The following is a 21,634-nucleotide window of genomic DNA, read 5'->3' on the forward strand; positions in this document are numbered from 1 at the left end:
AAATGCCATTTACATCTGCTGTCATTTTTCTTGTGAAAAAAATGCAACTTTGAATAACTGTTGATTAAAGCACTTGTTTCAGTGAACTGTTCTTGAAACAGTATTATTTGAAAAATAGTGTATCTGAAAATGCAAACTGTCTCCCTACCTAAGCTGAGTTCCTCCAGGGTGGAGAATGCTTAATCACATATATTCTCTCTATGTATTTATTGAATGAAATAGAATATTCTTCACTTCTGGAATGTGCAAGACAACCAGTATGTTCCTGTTTTGTTTTCTCCTTCTGAGCTAAATTTTCAACCAGACAGTAGAGAAACAGGGACTTATAAGGGAAAGGAATTAGGGACATACATTTTGGGTTTGAAAGGTGGGATTTATATCGTATGGTATCATTCCTTTTAGTAAAAGCAGAAGAGACGACATTTACTAAAGGAAAGGAATGGGAAATAAATCACAATGCTCACAAAGGACAAAGTTTTATACAAGGCATGTTTAAAAGAATTTTGGAAGGCCGGTGAAGACATTATTGACATTGGGGGTCTCAGAAATCTCAAATGGTCACCAACTGAATAAAAGGTCTTTTGCACCAGGGATAGGGAAATAGCCAAAGTCCTGGACACCAGGAATGGCACCCTCCAAGCCTGCTTGTCCTGACTCTGCTCCCCGAGCCCCATCTTAGAAGGTGCCGGTACCTGGGGAATGTAGAAGAGCCCCAGCAGGTTTGCCACCGCCGTGGAGACACCCGAGCCAGTTGCTCCCACCACAGCAATAGTAGAGGGGATGTGCTCCGAGCAGTTGCAGAACTCATCAAGGTTCAAAGAATCGATTTTGTTCTGGGCAACAAAACTCAAGGTGGCCTCCAAGGCCTTAGAAACGGTGTTGCAAGTGTCGAATATCCTGTATCCCAGCGTCATGTTGGGAAGCAGGGCCGGGCTGCTGTTTATCTCCTCTATGGCAAATATCATAGCTTGTAGCCAGCGAAACCCACGGAAATTATACCTGGAAGAAAGAAGAAGTGGAAGAAAATGGGAAGCTTTCTGGTCAACTACATTAGAAGTCAGTCCTGGGCACAGCTGGGTTTGAATCCTGGCTCTGTCACTCTTTGGTTTTATGGGTATTGTTTACAAAATCCTCCCTGTAAAATGGACACTTGCCTTACAGGGTGGCTGTGAAGAGGGAGATATGATGACATAAAATGCCCAGCCTGGTGCCTCACACAGAGTCAGGGAGCCATAACAATAGATTGTCATTTGTAATTCATTGAATAATTTATATCTGGCTTCTCCAGCAAAAATTTGAAGTAGCTGATATAAGGTACTTTACTAGAAATAGTTTTTAGAAAAATATCTTTTTATTAAAAAGAAAAAGGAAAAATATAAATTAGGATATTAATATGTAGATGCCTAAAAATAAACTCAGATTTGCAGTCACAAATAGAGACTATAACATTCCTGGAGATCGAAGTGGAAAGGGTGATGGATGATCTTGTTTTTATTAATAAACCACAAACAAATGAAGGCTGTATAAAGACAGTGGTTATCTGGGGGTATAAAACAGTGGTCATCCTGGTGATAGAATGATTATTTTAAGATTGTGTGCTTTGGGCTTGTTTATATTTTGTATTTAAAAAAATGAACATGGTATTGCTTTCCAAAGAAAAATGTTATTTCAAATAAAAATCAAGCAAGTTAACAAGAGAAATAGGGTCAGTGAAATAGTTTTCACAGCCCCAGCACTTGTCTCAGAGTGAGGGCTCAACAAATGTGCTGAATTAGTATTTCTCTGCCCAGAGGAAAAAACATAACAACTCGGCAGGTTCTCCCTTTGTATCGTGGGTTTCATTACCTGAACTCAGAGACAGGAGGTGAGAAATACGATCTGTTTTATTCCATCGTATTGTTCCGGTTCCCCCAGTTCCTGATCTAACTTTTAATGTAACCTTTTCACTTCATGTTCTTTATGTGGCCTTCATTTAGCTAATTATTTGTTTTAAACCTGCAAAGTTATTAAGAAATATTACCGAATTTATGTTAAATGTCTCTACTGCTAAACTGATTTTACTGTTTTTCTTTAATATGATTAAAAAATGTATATTATTTCAGGGCAAGCTTCTTGCTTGATCTTAGGTCTGTATAAACGTGGCACAGATACAACTCTGTCCAGCAGGGTACAACAAAGACAGTATTTGTCCACATGGGTTATGTGATTGATATAATTGGCATCAGCAACATTCTGCACTTAGTTTTTCTGCATTCCTAAGAAAAATATGTTATCTAATTTATTAGCTCTTACTAGATCATGAACAGAAATCCATTTTTGTTGGAAAAGTCCTAGTTTTCGTTTTCCTGCTATCAAGAAGATGCAGGAAAAGTGCTGGATCTCTTTTGGAAGTTGCAAATCTCTCTTAGAAGATGTATGGAGACTTGGAGTGCAGTCATGGGCTCTCATGTCTAGATTAGGGGAGGTGGTACACAGTCCTACTGTGCTCTGCAGAGGTCAGATCCTGTTTGAAAGAGTTGTGCCTAGTCCTGGCTGCCATATTGTAAAAGGGTCATGATAAATTAGGGAACATCGGATGGAAGACCAGTAGGATGGTTGGCGGGGGTAGGGGAGGGCGTCAAGAAAGCAAGTCATGGAAGAGAAAACTGGGACTATTTGCCTGGAGAAGGAAAGATTTAATGAGACATATCAGCTGTCTTCACCCAGCTGCACGGAGAGTTCACCAAGAGAGTTAGATGTATTCTGTTAGTGGGGAGGGCCAGCGTGGGGTTCAGATTTCTATGAGAACGACTTTCTAATAGGTGTAGTTGCCAAATGCTATGGACCACGTTTTGAAGATGACTGAGTCATGCCAAATACAAAACGCCATTTCTTTCAACTCTAAATTCCTTTTAAAACAATTGAGGCAGCTAACACTCAGGTATTATAATGCTGACCAAGGCCAATAGGGTATTTTACTACTCAGGTTTGCAAGATCTACAGTAAATTTCCCTCCGGGTACTTATTCTTCCATCAAGCAACGCTGCTGCCAGGTAACAATGACGATGAGCTGGTCACCAAATGACCAGACAGATGCTTTAATGGGCCAAGGGTTTTTCTACTCAATCTCCTGGCCATTTTATATTTGGAAAAAATTCTTTAGGAGAAAAAAAGGAGGCAGGAGGGCAATAAGCTTCAGTATGATTATCAGTTGCCATTTTTGAAAAGAGAAAACCAAGTTTGAATCATTTGGGGTTTGATGCAGCTTTTCTCCAACCACTCAGAAGAGAAGAGACTCAGATTTAGCTGCTTCTCTTACCTGATACATTCCACAGACTCGGGCCTTGATTTCAGATCTTGATCTTTGGCTGCTACTCCAAAATGAATAGGAAAGAGCCCCCCGAGGATAATGTCCCCTTTCTTTTGGGCCCGCTGGTCAGGCCCGTAGGCAGAAGAGTGCCAGGCAAGAGCCAAGAGGATCCCGCAGTAGCTATAAAATGCCATGATTCTGCCTTCTCCTCAGGGCGAGAGACAAGAGTGCCGGTGGTTTGAGGCCCTGAGAACCTTCCTCGCTAGTGCGGTTCACTCTCTGCAGTGGGGACACATGTCTACAGAGTGATTAATAACCGGATGACAGCTGAGGTCTTTGATCTCCATTCCTGCCTTCTCCATTGCAGACTTGTAAGGTGGATAGTCCTTGAGTCTTTGGAAGCCACATCATGTACAGACTGTCTATCTTGCTTTCTAAAAGAAAAGAGACAAAACGGATTCAAGTAAACCTAAATCCCATCTAGTTATGATGAGTGAAACAGAGGTGAGTAGGAATTTCCACTAGCGAAGTTTAGGAGTTGCAGATTGAGAAGGCATGGCTTAGAGTCACATTTTCATCGCACTTCATGTCAGATACAGGAAACTTCAATTGCCATATTGGAGAAGGGCTGGGTTTAGTTATGAGAGGCTACATTTTTGTTTTTTTTTGTTGGGATAATTTATTGGTTGCTGCTGGATTTTAATCCATTCATTCTTCTGCATGAATGAAGCATAAAAGTAGTCTAGTAGTAGCAGCTCCTTGTCTTAGAATAATATTAATGATATTTTATTCAGCACGTAAGTTGTTATAGAAAATACAGAATGAATCTCATTGAAGCTTAAATCTGACTTCGAACCAACAAAAAGTGTCAGATAAATTATTCTTATTATGACAGCGCTCTTATGATAATACAGGTCTCTGGTTCCAGTTTGTAATATGACATCTATAAGCCTCTTAGGAGTAGTTGTAGTACAGGATTTAGAAAAATCATGGGTTAGATCATGTTTTACAAAGATCCACAGCTGAATCTAGGGAAAAGCTTTTCTTTTTTTTAATTTATTATTATTATTTTTTGAGACAGAGCCTTAAGCTATCACCCTGAGTAGAGTACCGTGGCATCACAGCTCACAGCAACCTCCAATTCCTGAGCTCAAGTGAGTCTCCTGCCTCCACCTCCCAAGTAGCTGGGACTACAGGTGCCCGCCACAATGTTGGCTATTTTTTGGTTGCAGCCGTCATTGTTTGGCAGGCCTGGGGCTGGATTTGAACCCACCACCTTAGGTGTGTGTGGCTGGCACCTTAGCTGCTTGAGCCATAGACGCTGAGCCGGGAAAAGCTTTTCTACTCAGCTGATTAACCTAGTAGAAGAAACTCTCTGTTCTTCTCACTCTGTACCATATCTCACCTACCTTGTGGGTCAATTACAGGATGATGTTGGCTGACTAGTCTGCCCTGAGGTTGAAAACCAAGCAACGAACTTTCAAGTGGACCTTTCTACCCGGATATCCCACAGGTGCTTCCAACTTAACAGGCCTTAAACATACCATCCTCCCAAACTTGCTCCTCTCTCACAATTTTCTATCTAAGAAGATTACATGCTGTCCACAAAGACACAAAATAAAGAGTCATCTTTGCCTCCTCTCTTTTCTCACCCTTGTTCTCCATATTCAAACAATCACCAAGTCCTGTCGATTCTACTTCCTAAATCTCTCTGGAATCCACGCACTCTTTGCCATTCCTGAGGCCATCTTAAGTCCATTACTATTTTTTTACCTGGATTTCTACAACTATTTCTTAACTGACCTTCCTGCTTCAAGTTTTTCCCCTTTGTAAATCTGCAGATGCCATAGTACAAGCACAAGCTCTAGACTTAACTTGGCTTTGAGTCATAGTTCCACTATTTCCTAGCATGACTTTGGACAAACCACTTAGCCTCTATGATGTTAATAAAATAATGCATGGAGGGCCGTTAGTACAGTGTAACTAGTAAACTCACAGAAAATGCTAGCTATAACAAATATCCTTCCAGCCTCGCTCTTGTTAGTCTTCCCTTGAACTTCACATTCCACCTTAGAATTATTTTTGCAACAAAAATAATTTTATGGTTGGAGGTCACCACAACATGAGGAACTGTATTAAAGGGTCACGGCATTAGGAAGGTTGAGAACCACTGGTGTAGAGGATCAGATCAGAATTTACCTCAACACTCAGAAATGAAAAAAAAAAAGTACCCTTGTTTTCTCTGACTAAATTAAACTTTGCCCTCCAGTACTTAGTATAGTGCCTGAAATAAGAAATGCCGACCAAATGTTTTTTGAAGGAATGCATAAAAAAGGAAAGTTTTTTGGAAAGAGACAGAAATTAACATTTATTGACCCAAGCATTGTGCCAGGCCCTTTATTTTTTTATTTTTTTTTTAAATTTTATTTTATTAAGTCAAATACACATAGATCATGAATACATTCTGTATATGTGGGGTACAATGTGCTTATTTTTTTGTTATACAATCTAACATGGTTACATTAAACCAATCAACATAGCTTTCACCTCATTTACTTGATTATTGTGCAAAAACATCTATGTTCTACATTTCACAGATTTGACTCTTGTCGTATGTTCCATAGGTGTGATCCCACCTTTTATCCTCCCTCTGTCGAACCTCCCCTCTCCTCTCCCCTCCCACTCCACTTCTCTCCGTCGTCCCAGCCCTTTAAATATCCAATGTATTTTAACTTTACAACAATTTTGTAAAGAGAAATACCAACTCTACTTTCTAGGTAGGGGAATAGATTCTCTGTATATTCAGCTTACTCAAGTGAGAAATTTTGGCACTTAAGAATGCCTCAAGAATTCAGAATTTTAAGGAGTCCCATGTATTGAATTAGGTAGCAGAGGGAACATTATAACTGGCTAGGTTAAGTCACTAAGACCTGTTAAGTTTTTCCTGTGAAAGATGAACTACTTGGAAGAGTTTATTAACTTAATTCGTCTCTTCAACAGAAAATTCGTGGCAAGAAGTAATAGGACAGTGGTTCTCAACCTTCCTAATGCCGCGGCCCTTTAATACAGGTCTTGTGGGTTGGCAACCCACAGGTTGAGAACTGCTGTAATAGAAGGAGAGATTTGGGGTCAGTTTGCAGTAGTAAACTCCACCAGTGTAATATAGTCTCTAAACCACACTTTTTCTCCAATTATCAGGGTCTAATTTGCCTTCGAATCTGAGAGTCATTTTAGATCCTCTGTCTCCATTTTCTTTTCTTTTTGTCTTTTAAAAAATTTTTTGGGATTCATTGAGGGTACAAAGATCCAGATTACATTAATTGCATTTATTTGGCAAAGTCCCTCTTATAAATGTGTTCCTCCCCCAAAACATTAGTCCCTTGGTCCTGTGATTCTGCCGTTGCTCTCTACTCTGCCTTGTCCCCTACACTTCAGTGGCCTGTGCCTGAGTCCAGTCTCCCATTGCCTCCCACCGTCCCTGTTGCAAAAACTTTCTTTCCTCTCTACTTCATTTCTCCCACCCCCTAGACGTCAGCAACCAGGGCAGGATCAAGTGTGATCCTAGCACAGTGGCTTAACAACTGGAGTTCATCATTATGACTTCAGCTTGCAATTGTTAGAATGCAAGAGTTCTTAGGCCAGGCATGGTGCTGCAATCTTAGCACTCTGGGAGGCTAAGGTGGGTGGATTGCTTGAGTTTACAAGTCCAAGACCAGCCTGAGCAAGAGCAAGACCCCATCTCTAAAAAAGGCATTATGGTAGGTGCTTGTAGTCCCAGCAACTTCAGGGGTGGGCTGAGGCAAGAGGATCATTTGAGCCTGAGTTTGAGGTTGCTATGAGCAAAGATGCCACAGCACTTTACCTACTGAGGGCAACAAAGTAAAAAATTCAAAGAGAAATTAATAGAACCTTCTCTAAAGAAGACAGACAAATGGCTAACATAAGAAAAAATGCTCATCATCCCTAATCATCAGAGAAATGCAAATCAAAGCCACCATGAGATATCACCTAACCCCAGTGAGAATGCCCCTCATCACAAAGCCTCAAAGCTGCAGATGCTGGTATGGATGTGGAGAGAAGGGAACACTTTTACATTGCTGGTGGGATTGCAAACTAATATAATCTTTTTGGAAAGAAGTATGGAGAATCCTCAAAGAACTCAAATTAGATCTCCCATTTGCTTCTGCAATCTCATTACTGGGCATCTACCCAGAAGAAGAAAATCATTTTATCATAAGGACATTTGCCCTAGACTGTTTATTGCAGCTCAATTTACAATCACCAAAATGTGGAAACAGCCTAAATGCCCACCAACCCAGGAGTGGATTAACAAGCTGTGTTATATGTATACTATGGAATACTACTCAGCCATTAAAAGAGATGGAGACTTTACATCTTTTGTATTAACCAGGATGAGGTGGAATGAATTAGTCTTAGTAAAGCATCATAAGAATGGAGAAGCAAGAATCCAATGTACTCTATTCTAATATGAAGGCAGTAGACGATCTAATACAAGGTGATTAGATCACCCAAGGGAATAAGGGAGTGGGTAGAGGGGAGGTGAGGAGGGGACGGGGGTCACAATGTATGGCACACCTCTTGGGAGAAAGACACAATTATAAGGGAAACTTTTCCTAACATACAATTAGTGTAACCTAATTCTTTGTACCCTCAATGACTCTTAAACAATAAAAAAATAAAATATAACTACGAAATCAATATAGAACCACCTACACACTCATATGAATGGCAAAACATAACTATAGTACAAAAGTAGAAGGGAGGAGGAGAGGGGGAAGGGGAGGGGGGATATTGGAGGAGGGAGAGTATTTCGAGGGACCTCACCTAATGTGCATGATGCAATGGCACATTTCAAAATTATTAGGAAATGAGTATAGTTGTGATGGATGTATTACTTAGTTCAATGTACACATTTCACATTATATATCAAAGCAGTCTCCTGAACCCCATAAATGCATCAATGTACAAAGTTATGATTTAATAAAAAATAATAAATAATAAAAAAATATAAAACTTCTTGAATAATTGCTACTAATATGTCAATATATCTGTGGTAGAGACTTCTCATTGTTCCCCTTGTATGCTTTATACTTTTTGGACTAGTGGCTATCCACAATAAAGACTGGTACATAAGCTGACATGTCCCATGAGAGCTTCTAGAAATCTTGTTTAAGAAAGAGTTGGTGTTCATCCCTCATCGCCTTCCTCCATTCTGCTGTTTGGAGGCGAGACATTCTGCTGTTTGGAGTCCATCTTGAAGCACAACCCAAATCCTAGGAAATGATGGTGCCATGAGCTAATGAGTTCATGCAGCAGAACCTTGCTATTGAACTAGTCCTTTAACATAAAAGGGAAAAAGCTTCAGGGTTGTTTAAATCACTGTTGTTATATATTAATATACAAAGTCAGACAACTAAGTTTTTAAACACATCCTAGAAAAAGCACTACACACCTCATTGCTGAACATCCCTACTGTCATCTTCAAAGTACTCCCCTTGGGAAGCTATGTACTGACACCAGTGCCCGCCCACACTTCAAAGCAATTTTGGAACTCTTTCTCTGGAATGGCCATCACAGCTGTCATCATATGAGGTCTGACAATTAAGTTCATGAATTCATCCTAAAAAAAGGGTCTGAAGGGTGGACTAGGCGCTGGTGTTAGTGCATAGCTTCCCAAGGGGAGGACTACAAAGGTGGCCACAGTGATATTCAGCAATGAGATCTGTAGCACTTTTTCTAGGACGAGTTCCTGAATTTAATTGCCTGACCTTGTATACAGAAGGTGCAAAAAAATGTATACATATTTTAAAAATAGAAGAAACTATTAAATTTGTAATACTATACACTGATAATAAAAGATGAATACCAGTCACACTGAGCACATCTTGTAATTGCAGAAGTCAAATGTGACTTGAATATTACACATTTAATACAGTTTTTTTTCCTAAAATGTATATACATTTTTTTGGCACCCTGTGTATTGCTATTACTGGAGCTATCTCGAACAGTATCCACCTAAGAGTCATTTGTTCTTCTTACTATAAGCTAAATGGAACATCACAAAATCATATATAATCATGTTTGTCCTCCTGTAAAAATGCATTAGGAAAAAAGCTGAAGTTAATATTTGTTCTTTCTCTCCTGGCAGATGGATCTGGGGAGAAGAAATGGCCCATGGACCAGGTGGTTTGTGTTTAGAAGGTCCTTGACATCATGAGGAGTGTTTCAGTTCTGGCGGATGACTGCTCATTAAGTTCCTCAGCCAAGAGCTGTGGCATGACAGGAGATGAGGACAGATTGATCTAGGGCTTCCATGAGTTCATGAACTTATAAATTCATGCATTTATTTATTCATTCAAAAGCACCGATTGAGCTCTGTATGTGCAAGAAAGTAGGGAGTGAAAGACACCAGGGAAAGAAACTTGAACTTCTTGCCTTCAAAATGCCCATGGTTTAAAAGGAGACATAAAAATGTATTATAATTACAATGATGCAAATGCTCTAAGAGGCATGCACTTTAAGTTGAAAGAGCACAGAGAGTGAAATCCTTTGGCGGATTGCCTGGAGAGAGAATTAAGTCAACATGGGGACCAGAAGCTTTATGAGGGCAGGGTCTCCTTCTCTCACCATTGCAGCCCAGCATCAAGCACAGCCCGGAACTTAGTAGATGCTCCACGGATATTTGTTGAATAAATGAATGAAGTGTGACCAGTAGAGACCAGAGGCTGGGTGGGCAATTCCAGGACAGAACGTGGTCGGCCCGTGAGACTGAAGGCTCTTATGAGCAAGGGCTTCACTGTGATCACAGGTGCATCACTAGCATTCAATAAGGAATCTGGTATCTATTGGATGCTCTGAAAAATACTTGTTCAACTTGCATTTGTCTTCAAAGTAGGTACATGGCTCATCCAAGTCCATAGGGTAGGAGAGGTTAACAGAGAATAGCAAGGCAAGATTAGGACTCAACACTGCAACATTTCAATGTTCATCAAAGTATAAACCATCCTCACTCTCACCTCTTGGCTCTGATATTTCAGGAAATTGTACAGAGCAGAATGATTTTTGCCTACATTTCAAATAGAGAAAACCAAGATACAGACACAGACCTTCTGAACATAAAACTGCTCAGTAAATTAAAGTCATGGCACTCTCAAAAACTATAATTTTTCAATTGCTAGATTGCCAAAGTGAAAAGTCTAGGTTGCCTAGAAAAAAGATGCTTATGAAACCAAATTTGATTTCCAGTAGAGATCATTTGTTTTCATAGGGTAAGTACACTGATGTGTCTCCGGTTTGTTGTACTGTAATCTTTGCTTCATTTCTCACACTGATCATAAAGAATATTCACAGTAGGGCTTGAAGCCACTACTGTGGAAAGGCAAAATGTGTGTGTTTTAATGAGGGTGAGCAAGGAAAAACCTGAGAAAGTTCAGCCAATAATCACAAAACTCATGTACTTGGCTCAGGTTACAGTTGTCCTTACCTCTCGCTGAGGACACATCCACAGTGTGGGTTTCTATACACACCTGGTGCACATTTGCCGAAGAACAAGAGACATCCTATCTGCTATTTATCTCCAATGTGACAGCCCCAGCTCTATGTCAGACATCATTCTTTCTGTGCCAAATCAAGGCACATCTTGTTTTAAAATGAGGGCCCTCTTTCAGCACTGGGGGGAACGCAAACTGCCCGGTCACACTCAGCTGCCTCCCGCGAGCCTGGCTTGCCGTCTGCCAGCTGCACACAGGCTCACCTTCCAGCTCCCTGACAACAGGTGTGACTTTTGGAGAGGCCATGCCTCATTTAGCCCTGGTAATGGCTTAATTGAGTTGGAAAAATGCAAGGACAGGAGCGTGATAAAAACTAGCTGAGCTGGGTTCCTGTTAGTCATTGGAAAAAGCTATCAGGGAAGAGAGGGAAGAGAGGGAAGAGGATGGGCAAAGGTGGGAGGAGCCGCACAGGGCCCCCGAGCACAGTGGGACAAAAGAGCCTAGACAAGCCCAGGAAAGGTGCTAAGTAGGAGAGGAAGCCAACAGTCATTAATGCTGCATTCTGATCTTCTCCACGACAGGGCCTTGTCTGGCTCATCCAGGGTCCGGAACGGAGGGCTCCACAGTCACTGTGGAGTGGAGGCAGACGGGTGGGGCAGCCAAGGCATGTCAGGAGTTAATGATGCTAGCTCAAGAAGACAGAAAGAAAACAAGAGATAGGTGGGAGCTGGGGGTGGGAGTGGGGTGGGGAGTATTTAAGGTTAAAAAGTGATGAGAAATAATCAGTCTCTGCATCAAAATCTTGTGAGGTGAAAATGGACCCAGGCTGGCTTTGGGCATTGACACTGTCAATGCCTGGTGTTCCCCCAACAGGACTGAGTTGCTGGGGACACAGTTAAGAGATTTCTTGTCCTGAAATGTTTCCCCTCAATCCCTAAGTAAGCTTTGTTGATGGATGCATGGACACCCACAGGGTTGATAGAATGGTTCATTTGAAAAGTAAAGATAGGCAGGTTATGTTTTTATTTTGAAAAATGCCAGAGCCTCAAGTCCTACATTAAAGGAGTATTTTTGAGGAAGAACATCCTGGTATTGCCTTTCTTAATCTCAAGGAATCCTGGCTACCCAGGGTAGCATTTTTCGGTCTGGTGTCTCAAGAAGTGCCACAACAAATTGTTCTGGGATAAAATAAGTTTAGGATCTAATGTGCATTCTCTTGCCTTCTTAAGGCTCTAAGACAGGCGTCCTCAAACTATGGCCCGGCCCGTGGGCCCCATGTAGCCCGCCTAGGACATTTATCCCGCCCGCCGGGTATTTTTGCCACAGCTGCCTGTCCTACTTAGCAGCCGACTCGTCCCAGGGCCCGAAGTCCGGCCCTCCAGCGGTGTGAGGGACAGTGAACTGGTCCCCTGTTTAAAAAGTTTGAGGACCCCTGCTTTAAGAAGTCCTGTGGTAAAGATAACTGCTTATTTCAGCATGGAACACTTTTCTACTCCCCAGCAGGACACTTGTTACTATGCTGCGAAATATGAACTTGGAAGTGCTGACCTAATGGAAAGCATAAAATCCTTAACCTGAGATTCCCTTGTCTCTCTGGGTGCATTTTTGAATGGAAGATATTTCGGTCCCTCAATGAGCATAGCATTTTTTATAATTCTGGGTATGAAATTCCAAAGGGTAGTATTGGAAAGGACTGACATGGGGTGGGTGACTGCTGGCACAAACTTCCAAGTTATTCTCTGGTTTTAGGCATATATTCCTGCTTTCTTCTGCTCTTGTACGTAACAAGCAGGTCTAAGGCTTTCCCCACTCACTTGCAGTCCCTCCCACACTTTGCACGGTGTCCTTGCACAGGACCATATGCAGTGGTGTGCTGGTAAACCAGCTAGCTCTCTGAAGGCAAAAAAAAAAAAAAAAATCCTGACTTGTGTTTGGTAAATATTTCCACCAAGGTCAATTTCAAGCTATCAATGGTTAAATAATTTGCAAAAAGTCCTGGCTATTTAACTATCAGCTCTCAAGGGCTTTAGTCATCACTGGAAATTCCATCACTGGAATTCCATCTCTGGAAATACTAGTTTTCTTTGGAAAAACTAGCCCAAATTATTGGCTAGTTTGCTAGCCCTCTAGTCCCTCTTTGCTTTGACTGTTAGGAAGCTGCAAGCCAAATTTGTGGCCCGGCTCTAGCTAAGATAGAAACTAAAAATACATTAGTATTCTAATATTACTCATGTATTATTTTTAATTCCTACTCTTATTTTACCCCAGTTTCCTCACCACATTAAATGTTTCATTTTTATAAGCAGCGGTGGGGATACAAGCACAAAAACAAATACACAAATCTGAAGTTTTACTGTGGGCAATAAGAGACGTCTTCAGGTGAAACTCTGTAATTAGCAGGAAGGAGTCCAGAAAAATCATTCTAGTTTCGTTAGAGACCGTCTTGGCACATCATCAGGACATTAATCTAAAATATAGAATTTTAGGGGTATAAGGTGATCTGGGAAGTTTATCTGGTTTATATCGAAACCTTACATATGAATATTTGAATCATGAATAGAAGGTATAATTCACAGCTCATTCAAAAAGCTATATGAAGCTTAGTGAGCAAAGGAAAGCATTTTCTTTTTAGTTAAAGGTGGAGTCATTCCCCTCCCACTTTTCAGTGCATAGAGTGTCTTAAAAATGGCAGTTTAGATCTTCAGAGGACTAAACTTTCAATTATAGCATAAGATCCATTTTTTTATATCGCATTTATTTTTCCAACACAGCTGAAACAGTTTTATCAAATAAAGGTTGATTGTCTACGGTTTACACTCACGCTGCTGCTGCTATAAGGACAACAGCATACACAGATTCCTAGCATGAATAGCTCATTGGTCACCTCCACCGAACTACAGACACTGCTCGGGAATTGGATCTTCGCTTTAAAGATTCGACTAAAAAAAAAAAAAAAAAGAATAGGGGCATAATACCTTGAAGGAGCATTCTCAAGTGCCTGCTTGGAGTTAGAAGGCACAGCCAAAACAGTCAAACAGCACCGGTTATGCTGTTACTGGGAAGAAAGGAGGGAGGAAAAACAGGCGGAGTAATTAGAAGCGGTTGTTTCTAGTGACAGAAATAGCTGGATGCATAATTTTGCCCACCTGGGCTAAATGGCTGTTTTGAAAAGGGACAAATGAAAAGAGGGGCTGTGGGAGATACTATGAGTTAAAAAAGTAATTATCTAAAATATAGATTAGGCATAAGTGTTGTAGAACTCATTAAATAAGCTCAAAAATACTGGGAAGTGGGAAGTTGAACTACATTTTTATTTATTTATTTATTTATTTTTGAGACAGAGTTTCTCTATTTCACCCTTGGTAGAGTGCCCTGGTATCACAGCAACCTCAAACTCTTGGGCTTAAGTGATTCTCTTGCCTCAGCCTCTCAAGGAGCTGAACTACATTTATTTTTAACTGAGTAGGGGGGAATAGTAAGTGTTTTGAATGTTGTGTGCAAAACTAATCCATGTCACCATCTCACTGTCACTGAACACAGCAAGGTAGATACATTGGTTTCTACCTAATGCACATTAGCTGTACATTTTTTAAGGAATAAAGTAAACTTTAGTTTTAAGGCAGCTGGTACTAATGCTGCACACAGGCTTAGCTCGGTGCCCATTTAAGAAGTGGGACAGTCAGCACTGGACAAACTGTGAGGGGGGAAAGGGGAATCACCGGCATTATTTGAAAAAACATGTCAAAATTCTTCCCTTTCACACGCACACACACAAAGAAATATTTGAACGTTTAGAAAAACAAAGCACCCATCCACTAACTTCAGCCTGTTCCTTAACAAATATTGCAAAATACTAATCAATCATAGTGATGGAAAGCAGAATTGTGGTGCCAGATCCAGTGGCCCCCAGGAAGTCCACCAACACCGACAGGGCACCAATCCACAGGACACCAAATGCAACTGCTGTGGGATGTACCTGCTAAGCTCATGAACCACAGAGGTGTCTCTGTGACCCCTCATTACTGTCTGCTGTTCCTTAAGCTGCTTAGCTACATCTTTGGCTGAGAAACCATACACCTCTATCCATGTCTTAGAAAAGAATGCACAGGGTCCCAACATAAAGATGATGTAAACAACTACATGGACGGGATCCTCAAACATGGCCCCCACCAGACTTAGGAGGAGAAAGGTAGTAGCAGAGGCCTCCAACTGAGTAAGAATGAGCAGGTCTTCCCCCACTGACGTCAGCCCACTGTCCTAGTAACTTGATTAAAAAGTTGCCACTAAATCAAACAGACAGCATCTGGGAAATAACCTACAGGTTTGAAATTAAGGCAGACTGGAGAATAATGGGACTATTCGAGGTGCAGAACAGCTTGACGGGACAGCTGCTATACCGTCTTCGATAGCAGGCTGACTTAATGGGCAAGTCAACACGAAATCCCTGAAAATATATAACAACAGCAAATGCAAAAACTGTAGCTATGTGGTTCATGAGATTGGGTAAGTTCTGCTGGTAAAAAGCTTCCTGTAAAGCTCAGACTTTGTCTGTCCTGGTGGCCAACAAATGAAACCGAGCTATGACTGCACCTTCAGAAGCCAGTGGTTTTATTTGAGACAGAGTTTCACCATGTCGCCCTGGGTAGAGTGTTGTGGCATCACAGCTTACAGCAACCTCAAACTCTTGGGCTTAAGTGATTCTCCTGTCTCAGCTTCCCAGGTAGCTGAGACTACAGGCACCCACCACAACGCCCAGCTATTTTTTGCCATGGAGTCTCCCTCTTGCTCAGTATGGTCTTGAACTTGTGAGCTCAGGCAATCCACCCACCTCTGCCTCCCAAGTGCTAGGACTAACTGTGCTCAGCCCTACCTCTGCCAGTGTTAATGGTAGTGGGACTAAAGGCCTTCCAGACAATGGTCTCACAGATGTTGGTGGCAATAAAGAGGGAAATACCAGACCCCAAGCTGTAAACCTTCTGTAGCAGCTAATTTAACAGCAGCACAATCAAACCAGCAACAAACAACCCAATAATGCTAAGGAGACAGATCCCAGCATCCATTTCCGTGGGTCCCATACATCCCAGGTAAGACATGCAGAATGGCTTGCCCACTGGTAATGATCAGACCAAATAGTTTCTGGGCTCCACTGAATAAAGCTCTATCTTTGGGTATATCTACAACTTCAATGATTTTGGCTCCAGCTAACAACTGCATAATCAAACCAGATGTTACAATTGGGAAGATACCCAATTCCATTCAAGTTCCAGTATGGGATGTAAGAATAACTCTCATCCGGTAGAAAGGATCTGCAGAATTTGATGACATGATTCCAAATAGTGGTATCTGACAACATACTAGGAAAATGAAGAGTTATAGCAGTCCATAACACCTCCTCTCTAAACTGGATTTTCCTTTCAGGTTTGTGAATTTCTGGTAGAAATGCACAAAAAGGTTTTAAAACTTTAAAAAATGTAATGCCCACGGCAGTGGTCTCAGCGCTGCCTTCACTTGGCTCCCACAGCTTGGGCCTTAACACTGGCTCCGGAAGCACTCTGGCCAGCCATAAGATCCATTTATTGTTGGAGTTCTTTTAGTTTTAATTGGGCCACAGGTGCACAGAGTTGGATTAATTATAATCCTTTGTTGGTGATACATTCTCATCCCAGGTCCAGGCAGGCCTGGCCCATTTTAAATTCTTTATTCAGTTATTTTTACTAATGAATCTACCATTAAAACAAAGAACATCGGTAGTAACCCACCTGGAGGTTCCCATCTTGCACCCCATTCTCCTGCTTCTTCCCTGCAGAGATTAAGTCATCCTGAACCACATGTTCATGGTTCCTTGCTTCCCTTCTCGCCCTACCCTTTTAAACAACTTTGTAAATAATAAGACAGATTGTGAGGATAACACCAAATGGAAAATTGATCTTGTTGATGGAATTCTTCCTTGGTTTGTTTTTTATTTTTGAAATTAAAAAAAAAAAAAAAAACCACATACACTTGGCCCTTCATATCCCTGGGTTCCACATCTGTGGATTCAACCAAACGAACACCAAAAATATTTTTAAAAAAATAGTTGCATATATACTGCACGTGTACAGACTTTCCCCCTTGTCATTAGCATCTAAACAATATAGTATAAGGACTATTTACACAGCATTTACACTGCAGTAGGCACTGTAAGCAATCTAGAGATGAGTCAGAGGATACAGAGGAAGGGGTAAGTTATACACAAATACTACACATTTTACAGAAAAGACTAGAACACCTTAGAATTTTGGTATCCAGTGGGATCCTAGAACCTGTGAAGAAGGGACAATCTTATTACTTTTTAAATGAGAAAGTAAAAAAAGTTATTAAAAGAATGTTATATATGAACATAAATGTTAAACATGAAAACTAGTGTGAAAAAAGATTGTACTATATATTCATACTGTCTGTTCTTTGAAATGCATTTTGAAAAATATGCTTATGAATACTTCTTATTTCTTTATATCTTCCATCCTTTGTTTGCTTGTTTTTACCTTTTTTCCTCCATCTCCCTTATTTTTCCCTTCCTCTCACATTTTTAAGTTGAAGTATAACAGACATCAGATATGTGGACAAATCATACATGAACTTCCAAAATGTAAACACATCCATGTAACCAGGGTCCAAATCAAGAACTGGAACTAGAACCCCGGAGGTCCCATGCCTGCTCCCCCAGTCATCACCCTCTCCAGAGATAATCAGGAGCATGACTTCTAGTGTCATAGATCAGCTTTTCCTATTTTTGAACGTTATAGAAATGGAGTCATGCGATATTTGGCTTCTTTTATCCAACATGGTGTTTGCAAGATCCATCTATATTGTATGTAACTGGAGTTTGTTTTTTTCACTATTATACAATATTCTCATATGATTCTATCCCACATTATCTATCCATTCTCCTTTTAATAAACAGTTTGGGATTTTAATGAATAATGTTGCTGTGAACATTCTTTTTCATTATAGTCATCACTTTTTTTGTTGTTTGTTTTGAGACAGTGGGTTACCCATGCTGGCGTTTAATGGTATTATCATTGCTCACTGTAGCCTTAGACTCCTGGGTTTGAGCAATCTGTCTGCCTAGCCTCCTGAAAAGCTAGGACTAGAGGTGAATGCCACCAGGCCCAGCTAATTTTTCTACTATTTTTAGAGTCAGGGTCTTGTTATATTGCTCAATCTGGTCTTGAACTCTGGGCCTCCCAAAGTACTAGATTTATACGTATGAGCCACTGTACTCCACCTCTTGCCTTCCATTTATATGGTTATATGGTATCTACCTGTGTTCCTAAAAAGTATTTTAGAAATTTTAGTTGTTTTAAACTTTATCAAAGGTTATCATACTGTATGTAATCTTCCAAGACTATTCCCACTCAGTAGTATAGTAATAAAATTCACCTATACAGTTGTTTTACTAGAATCCATGATTTTGACTGCTATATAATATTTTACTCTGTGAATATATCACAATTTATTTATTCACTTTTCCATGAATGGGCATTTGGGCTTTTTCAGTAGCATGACAATTCTCTCTTTCAATTGGCTTCTGGGAATCATGGAAGAGATTTATCGAAATTTTAGGGCACTTAAATGGATTACTGCTACTAGTGTCTTGCAAATTTCCAAAGCCCAAAATGACATCCCCCCTCAGTGTTTCATCGTTCTCTTTCAAAGAAGATTTTACCTCATAGTTAACTAATGAAAATCAATCTATTTTTAAATTTTAAAAATTTAAAAATTTTAAATCCATTTTTTCTTGCTTAGCTTACTGCAGGCAGAAAGCTCTCATTCACTCAAAGGTAAGATAAAATTACCTTCACTTTTTGCAGGCTTAACAACCCAAATTCCTTTGGGAATAGTTCTGTGCTTAGGACTATTTCATATGTTTCTAGAGCTATTTGTTAGTATCCCACAAACCTTTCTTAACTTCTTTAAGTAATTTTTTAGAATATGCCAACAAAAATGGTACTATGTTTTGAGATTGACCTGAGGTTGATAGAATTTGTGCCCAGTCCTTACATAACAGATCTCAAGACGAGTTTGTTGCCTGTTATCCAATACCATCATAATTTGGCTGACTCAGACATCCACATTCTGGTCATTTAGGTTCTTTTTGATTTTTCTAATATACATTTGCATGGACACTCCTTCCAGACCTGTATTTGTATTTTTTTAAATCCCCAAATATATATTGCATCATAATTATTCAGATTGAATTTTATTTTAGTTTTGAAGAACTATGTTTCCCTGCTAAATTCATTTTGAATTTTGTTCTCATTTTTGAAGAAACATCTCTCCTGGTCAGGAAATATTTATTGACTTTTAGCTGCCCCTACAACTTTGTGCATTTAAAAAATAAATCCTGGAACATGCCATTTCTGGTTGCCTACGAAAGAAGTTTCTCCCTTGCTAATGATACCTGAAGCTGTTTGGGGGGAAGACTGTCTCAAACTTTTTCCAAATTAAGCCCTTCTATAAATCTGACTTCAAAGCCGGGTTAGCCAACATATCTTCACACAAGGTGGAAACCCAGCAGATTTGATTCCCCAGAATGTGGTAACTTTCAGAAACTTCATGATAGTGGATAAAGAGCTTCCTATCTGTTGAATACTGGGCTGGGTGCAGGGTAGTGAGTCTTAAAGCGTGTGGCACCAGCATTGCTTTTTAGACATGTAAATTCCTGGGTCCTATCCCAACTTAACTTAATCAGAATCTCAGGGGTGGGAGGGGTGGGATGGGGTGGGGTCTAGCAACCAGTATTTTCACAAGCCTTCTGGGCAAATCTGATGTACATTATTCAAGTTTGAGAACCACTGCTAGACTACCTTTCCTTCCTAAGCTTGTGGTCATATTTTGCTCTTGGCTCTGAAAAATCTATTTCCTAAGAATGATTTTTCAAAATGAACCTGTTTCTTCTAATACTGTAACTTTTTTTCAAGCATAACCTAGCAAAACAAAAATGTGTTTTGAACAGATACACAATAGTTTCCTGTTAATGTCAGTTCACTCTTTACTTTCCCTGAAATCCTTCTCATGTAATAATTGCTAACGTCTTACGAAACTAGTATTTCAGGAAACACAGTTGGGAAACCATTGCCTGATAGCCAGGGTGACTTTCCGAATCTATAATCAGTATGCATGGTTTGTGAACTAGAAAAGATTGCCTCTAACCATAGAGTACTTCTCACCCTCTTTCCCGGCCAAATGGAGGGGATTTACCTGATTATCATTCGCCTCTACCTTTCCCCAGCACAGTCTTCTGGGCTCCACTTTAAACTGAAATCTTTCATTATTAATTCCTTTTTCAAATTTGCAAAATGGGCACTTATTCTTCACAACCGACTCTCAGATGGGAAGGTCTGGAAAGCTGCATACTTATGCCTCTTAAAAGTTACCTTCAGGCAGGGTGCGGTAGCTCTTGCCTGTAATCCCAGCACTTTGGGAGGCCAGAGGATCCCTTGAGCTCAGGAGTTCAAGACCAACTTGAGTAAGCGCAAGACCCCTATCTTTACTTAAAAATACAAAAAAAAAAAAAAATTAACTGGCTGTTGTGGCAGGCACCTATGGTCTCAGCTACTCAGGAGGCTAAGGCAGGAGGATCGCTCACTGTCCTAAACATTCTGCAATCTGTGCTTCTCTGGCACGTTCTCAGTGTTCCTCAGCCTGCTCCTGAGCCTCAGAGAGTGCTACTGATGAGCTGCTGAGAGTAAGAAGACACCCCTAGGCTCAGCCTGCTATGCAGAGGCCTTATAAAGAGCTCTTTGCTTTTTGACTCTCCCATTCCTTTTTTGAAATAAAATGCCATCCTTTCCAATTCTTCTTTCTTCTCTTCCTCTTTTTCTCTCATCTTCCGAAAGTTTCTAAACTGATTTTTAAGTCATCTCTCAATCTCTTTGATGAGAAATAAGCTCTTTTAAAAGTCCTGGGCAAAGGTTATAATTCCCCTTCTTATTGAGCTGTGCCCATGTGTTGATTATATCAGACTAGGGATCAGTCAACTGTAGCCCATGGGCCAAATCTGGTCTGTTTGTTTTGGTAAACAGTTTTACTGAAATAGAGGCATACTTAGTCACTGGCACAATAGCTATGGTTGCTTTTGTGCTGCAAGGGTATGTATGAATAGCTATGACAAAGATTCCCTAGAAAGCTTCAAATATTTACTCTTTGGCTCCTCACAGAAAAAGCTGATCGACCCCTGCTATCAAACTGAGCACAAAGAAAACCCCTACGTCTGCCATGAACTGGACACTGACAGCCTTGGTGTGAGCAATGGTTTCTGCAAGTTAAAAGGTGCCGTCTTTACTAGCTTTCTCAATCAGCTGATTAAGAGTCCAATAGTCTGCTTTGTGACCAAAGGTAGAGGTCATTTCTTTCTCTTCCTTGGTTGTCATCTGCTCAGCAGGAATCAGAAGTCTGATTTTGCTTATCATTTTGCTCACATGAACAAAACAGGGTGGGTTGTCTGGTAGGGACTCCTTTCAGTGAAAAACTTTTAAAGGGTGGGAAATCTGGACTGTGAAACTGAGTCACCTACAGCAACAATTTTCACCTCATTAGATACTGCCAAATACATCAGTTTCTGGGAACTATGAGGATGACTTTACGGGAGAATATGATTGGTGTGGTTTGGCTGGGAAACAGAAATACCACTCTCTCTCAAGTAGCTCATGCATAAGCTGGGTGGGCTGTACACATAAAAGGAAGAAACCCGGTGCTTCAAGTGAGGAAAGACATGTTTGCCATGGAGATAGTTTTTATTCCGCTCCCTCAACATCAGGTGGGAGAAAATTCCCCGTGAAGTTGTCCCTTT

The 21,634-nt window shown here is 40.5% G+C and overlaps 1 protein-coding gene and 1 pseudogene across 2 annotated transcripts in view; both read right to left on the reverse strand.

Annotated features, from left to right (window-relative positions):
* Positions 1-3,707, reverse strand: part of CASR (calcium sensing receptor) — a 34,730-nt gene extending 31,023 nt beyond the window's left edge. Inside the window, exons 1-2 of the mRNA XM_003795080.1 lie at positions 3,299-3,707; positions 693-999 (exon numbers count right to left, since the gene is read on the reverse strand). Coding sequence (XP_003795128.1) covers positions 693-999; positions 3,299-3,483 — 492 coding nt within the window. The 5' untranslated portion in view covers positions 3,484-3,707. The remainder of the gene's footprint in view (positions 1-692; positions 1,000-3,298) is intronic.
* Positions 3,708-14,479: 10,772 nt separating this feature from the next.
* LOC100948005 lies at positions 14,480-16,278 on the reverse strand (annotated as a pseudogene). Its single transcript, XR_154106.2, has 3 exons — positions 15,656-16,278; positions 14,621-15,390; positions 14,480-14,494 (listed from the first exon to the last, which is right to left on the reverse strand). The product of XR_154106.2 is annotated as a protein transport protein Sec61 subunit alpha pseudogene (transcript).
* Between the last annotated feature and the right edge of the window lie 5,356 nt (positions 16,279-21,634).

The sequence above is a fragment of the Otolemur garnettii genome, unplaced genomic scaffold (assembly GCF_000181295.1).
Source record: "Otolemur garnettii isolate 467f Iridium unplaced genomic scaffold, OtoGar3 scaffold00089, whole genome shotgun sequence".
Classification (NCBI taxonomy): domain Eukaryota; kingdom Metazoa; phylum Chordata; class Mammalia; order Primates; family Galagidae; genus Otolemur; species Otolemur garnettii.